Source organism: Penaeus vannamei, chromosome 18 (assembly GCF_042767895.1).
Source record: "Penaeus vannamei isolate JL-2024 chromosome 18, ASM4276789v1, whole genome shotgun sequence".
NCBI classification, from domain to species: domain Eukaryota; kingdom Metazoa; phylum Arthropoda; class Malacostraca; order Decapoda; family Penaeidae; genus Penaeus; species Penaeus vannamei.
Genome location: NC_091566.1, coordinates 3,400,793 through 3,405,792, shown reverse-complemented (window position 1 = coordinate 3,405,792; position 5,000 = coordinate 3,400,793). Strand labels below are relative to the sequence as shown.

The following is a 5,000-nucleotide window of genomic DNA, read 5'->3' as shown; positions in this document are numbered from 1 at the left end:
ACACCTATTTACTCACTCCTTCACTCACCCACCCACTCCCTCCTTCACTCATTCATTCACCCACCCACTCACCTATTCATTCCCTCATCCACCAAACCATCTACCCATCTATCCATTCAACCACTCACCCACCCACCCACTCATCCACCTACCTACCCACCCACCCACCTTACCACCCACCTACCAACCCACCTACCCACCCGACCACCTACCTACCCACCCACCTTACCACCCACCCACCTACCCACCCCTACCCACCCAGTCATCCACCCACCTACCCATCCCCCCACCCACCTACCTACCCACCCACCTTACCACCCACCCACCTACCCACCCCCTACCCCACTCACTCATCCACCCACCTACCCACCCACCTCCCCACCCACCTCCCCACCACCTACCTACCCACCCCTACCCACCCACCCACCCACCCAAACACCCACCCACCCACCCAAACACCCACCCACCCACCCAAACACCCACCCACCCACCCAAACACCCACCCACCCCAAACACCCACCCCACCCACCCAAACACCCACCCACCCACCCAAACACCCACCCACCCACCCAAACACCCTACCCACCCACCCCAAACACACACCCACCCACCACCCACCCAAACACCCACCCACCTACCCACCCGACCACCTACCTACCCACCGGACCACCTACCTACCCACCCGACCACCTACCTACCCACCCACCTACCCACCTACCCACCTACCCACCCACCTACCCATCCACCTACCCACCCACCAACCCACCTACCCACCCACCTACCCACCTACCCATCCACCCACCCACCCACCTACTACCCACCTACCACCCACCTACTACCCACCTACTACCCACCTACTACCCACCTACCACCCACCTACCACCCACCTACTACCCACCTACTACCCACCTACTACCCACCTACCACCCACCTACTACCCACCTACTACCCACCTACTACCCACCTCCTACCCACCCACCTACCTACCCACCTACCCACCTACCCACCCACCTACCTATCTACCCACCTACCCGCTCACCTACCCACCTACCCACCCACATACCCACCCACCCACCTACCCACCCACCTACCTACCCACCCACCAGCCCACCCACCCACCAACCAACCTACCTAACTACCCACCCACCTACCCACCCACCTACCCACCCACCTACCCACCCACCTACCCACCCACCTACCTACCCACCTACCTACCCACCCCCCTACCTACCCACCTACCCACCTACCCACCCACCTACCTACCCACTCTCACCCACCTACCTACCCACCTACTCACCCACCTCACTCACTCACCCACCTACCCACCCATCCACCCACCCAACCATCCTCTCACCCACCTACCCACCCACCCACCCATCCTCTCACCCACCTACCCACCCATCCACCCACCCACCCACCACCCACTACCCACCCATTCACCCCCCTACCCACCCACTCACCCCCCTACCCACCCACTCACCCCCCTACCCACCCACTCACCCCCTACCCACCCACTCACCCCCCTACCCACCCACTCACCCCCCTACCCACCCACTCACCCCCCTACCCCCCACTCACCCCCCTACCCACCCACCCACTCACCTACCTACCAATCCACTCACCCACTCACTCACCCACCTACCTACCTACCTACCCACTCACTCACTCATCCACTCACCCACCCACCCACCTTACTACCCACTCACTCACCCATACCCACCCACCTACCCACTCACTCACTCACCCACCTACCCACCCTACCCACCCACCCACCCACCCACTCACCTACCCACCCACTCACCTACCTACCCACTCAACCACTCACCTACCCACCCACCCACTCACCTACCTACCCACTCACCCCACCTACCCACCTACCTACCCACTCAACACTCACCTACCCACCCACCCACTCACCTACCTACCCACTCACCCACCCACCCACCTTACTACCCACTCACCCACCTTACTACCCACTTACCCACCCACCCACCTACCCACCCACTCACCCACCGACCCACTCACCCACCCACTTACCTACCCACCCACCTACCTACCTACCCTCCTACCCATCCACCTACCCACCCACTCAACCACTCAACCCCTCACTCACCCACTCACCCATACCCACCCACCCACCCACCCACTCACCCACTCCTCCCCTGCAGGTGGTGGCAACGGTGGTGTGGCTGATCATCGAACCCCCAGGAGCCAGGTTCGACTACCCAACCCGCGACCAAGTGATTCTCAAGTGTAGGATCAAGGACTCTTCGTTCCTGCTGTCTCTCGTCTACAACATGTTCCTCATCACCACCTGCACCGTCTACGCCGTCAAGACACGCAAGATCCCCGAGAACTTCAACGAGAGCAAGTTTATAGGTTTCACGATGTACACCACCTGCATCATCTGGCTGGCCTTCGTCCCCATCTACTTCGGGACGGGGAACTCCTTCGAGGTGAGTTGCTTTCTCTCACTTTGTTTCTTTCTTTTTCTCGTTCTCTTGCTTTCTTTTTTTTCGTTCTTTCTTTTTCTCTTTTTCTCGTTCTTTCTTTCTCTTTTTCTCGTTCTCTTTTTCTCGTTCTTTCTTTCTCTTTTTCTGGTTCTTTCTTTCTCTCTCTCTTTTTCTCGTTCTTTCTTTCTCTTTTTCTCGTTCTTTCTTTCTCTCTCGTTCCCTCTTTCTCTCTTTCTGTGTGTGTCTGTGTCTGTACACCACCTGCATCATCTGGCTGGCCTTCGTCCCCATCCACTTCGGGACGGGGAACTCCTTCGAGGTGAGTTGCTTTCTCTCTCTTTGTTTTTTTTTTTTCTTTCCTTCTCTTTCTTTTTCTTGTTCTTTCTTTCTTTTTCTGATTCTTTCTTTCTCTCTCTCTTTCTCGTTCTTTCTTTCTCTTTTTCTGGTTCTTTCTTTCTCTCTCTCTTTTTCTGGTTCTTTCTTTGTCTTTTTCTGGTTCTTTCTTTCTCTTTTTCTGGTTCTTTCTTTCTCTCTCGTTCTCTCTTTCTCTCTTCCTGTGTGTGTCTGTGTCTGTACACCACCTGCATCATCTGGCTGGCCTTCGTCCCCATCTACTTCGGGACGGGGAACTCCTTCGAGGTGAGTTGCTTTCTCCCTCTTTGTTTTTATTTTTTGGTTTTTCCTTTTTTTCTCGTTCTTTCTTTGTCTCTTTTTTTCTCTCTCTTTTTCTCGTTTTTCTTTTTCTTTTTCTGGTTCTTTCTTTCTCTCTCTCTCTTTCTGGTTCTTTCTTTCTCTTTTTCTGGTTCTTTCTTTCTCTCTCGTTCTCTCTTTCTCTCTTTCTGTGTGTGTCTGTGTCTGTACACCACCTGCATTATCTGGCTGGCCTTCGTTCCCATCTACTTCGGGACGGGGAACTCCTTCGAGGTGAGTTGCTTTCTCCCTCTTTGTTTTTTTTTTTTTTTGTTTTTTTGTTTTTTTTTTTCGTTCTTTCTTTTTTTTCGTTTTTCTCTTTTTCTCGTTCTTTCTTTTTCTCTTTTTCTCTTTCTTTCTTTCACTTTTTCTGGTTCTTTCTTTGTCTTTTTCTGGTTCTTTCTTTCTCTTTTTCTGGTTCTTTCTTTCTCTCTCGTTCTCTCTTTCTCTCTTTCTGTGTGTGTCTGTGTCTGTACACCACCTGCATCATCTGGCTGGCCTTCATCCCCATCTTCTTCGGGACGGGGAACTCCTTCGAGGTGAGTTGCTTTCTCTCTCTTTGTTTTTGTTTTTTTTCGTTCTTTCTCTTTTTCGTTCTTTCTCTTTTTCTCGTTCTTTCTTTGTCTCTTTTTCTCGTTCTTACTCTCTCTTTCTGGTTCTTTCTTTCTCTCTCTCTCTTTCTCGTTCTTTCTTTGTCTTTTTCTGGTTCTTTCTTTCTCTTTTTCTGGTTCTTTCTTTCTCTCTCGTTCTCTCTTTCTCTCTTCCTGTGTGTGTCTGTGTCTGTACACCACCTGCATCATCTGGCTGGCCTTCGTCCCCATCTACTTCGGGACGGGGAACTCCTTCGAGGTGAGTTGCTTTCTCTCTCTTTGTTTTTTTTTTTTTTTCGTTCTTTCTCTTTCTTTTTCTTGTTCTTTCTTTCTTTTTCTGATTCTTTCTTTCTCTCTCTCTTTCTCGTTCTTTCTTTCTCTTTTTCTGGTTCTTTCTTTCTCTCTCTCTTTTTCTGGTTCTTTCTTTGTCTTTTTCTGGTTCTTTCTTTCTCTTTTTCTGGTTCTTTCTTTCTCTCTCGTTCTCTCTTTCTCTTTTTCTGTGTGTGTCTGTGTCTGTACACCACCTGCATCATCTGGCTGGCCTTCGTCCCCATCTACTTCGGGACGGGGAACTCCTTCGAGGTGAGTTGCTTTCTCTCTCTTTGTTTCTTTTTCTCGTTCTCTTGCTTTTGTTTCTTTCTTTTTTTTTTCGTTCTTTCTTTTTTTCGTTCTTTCTTTGTCTCTTTTTCTCGTTCTCTCTTTTTTCTCGTTCTTTCTTTGTCTTTTTCTGTTTCTTTCTTTCAGTCTCTCTTTTTTCTTTCTCTCTCTTTTTCTGGTTCTTTCTTTCTCTCTCGTTCTCTCTTTCTCTCTTTCTGTGTGTGTCTGTGTCTGTACACCACCTGCATCATCTGGCTGGCCTTCGTCCCCATTTACTTCGGGACGGGGAACTCCTTCGAGGTGAGTTGCTTTCTCTCCCTTTGTTTCTTTCATTTTCTTTCTTTCTTTTTTTTCTCGTTCTTTTTTTTCGTTCTTTCTTTTTCTCGTTTTTCTTTGTCTTTTTCTCGTTCTTTCTTTCTCTTTTTCTGGTTCTTTCTTTCTCTCTCTCTTTTTCTGGTTCTCTCTTTCTCTTTTTCTGGTTCTTTCTTTCTCTTTTTCTGGTTCTTTCTTTCTCTCTCGTTCTCTCTTTCTCTCTTTCTGTGTGTGTCTGTGTCTGTACACCACCTGCATCATCTGGCTGGCCTTCGTCCCCATCTACTTCGGGACGGGGAACTCCTTCGAGGTGAGTTGCTTTCTCTCTCTTTGTTTCTTTCTTTATCTCGTTCCCTCT

The 5,000-nt window shown here is 50.2% G+C and overlaps 1 protein-coding gene across 3 annotated transcripts in view; it reads left to right on the top strand.

Annotated features, from left to right (window-relative positions):
* mGluR (metabotropic Glutamate Receptor) overlaps positions 1-5,000 on the top strand; it is a 266,768-nt gene that overhangs the window by 235,234 nt on the left and 26,534 nt on the right. For all 3 annotated transcript variants that reach the window (XM_070132724.1, XM_070132723.1, XM_070132722.1), the window contains exon 9: positions 2,169-2,456. In XM_070132724.1, coding sequence (XP_069988825.1) covers positions 2,169-2,456 — 288 coding nt within the window. The remainder of the gene's footprint in view (positions 1-2,168; positions 2,457-5,000) is intronic.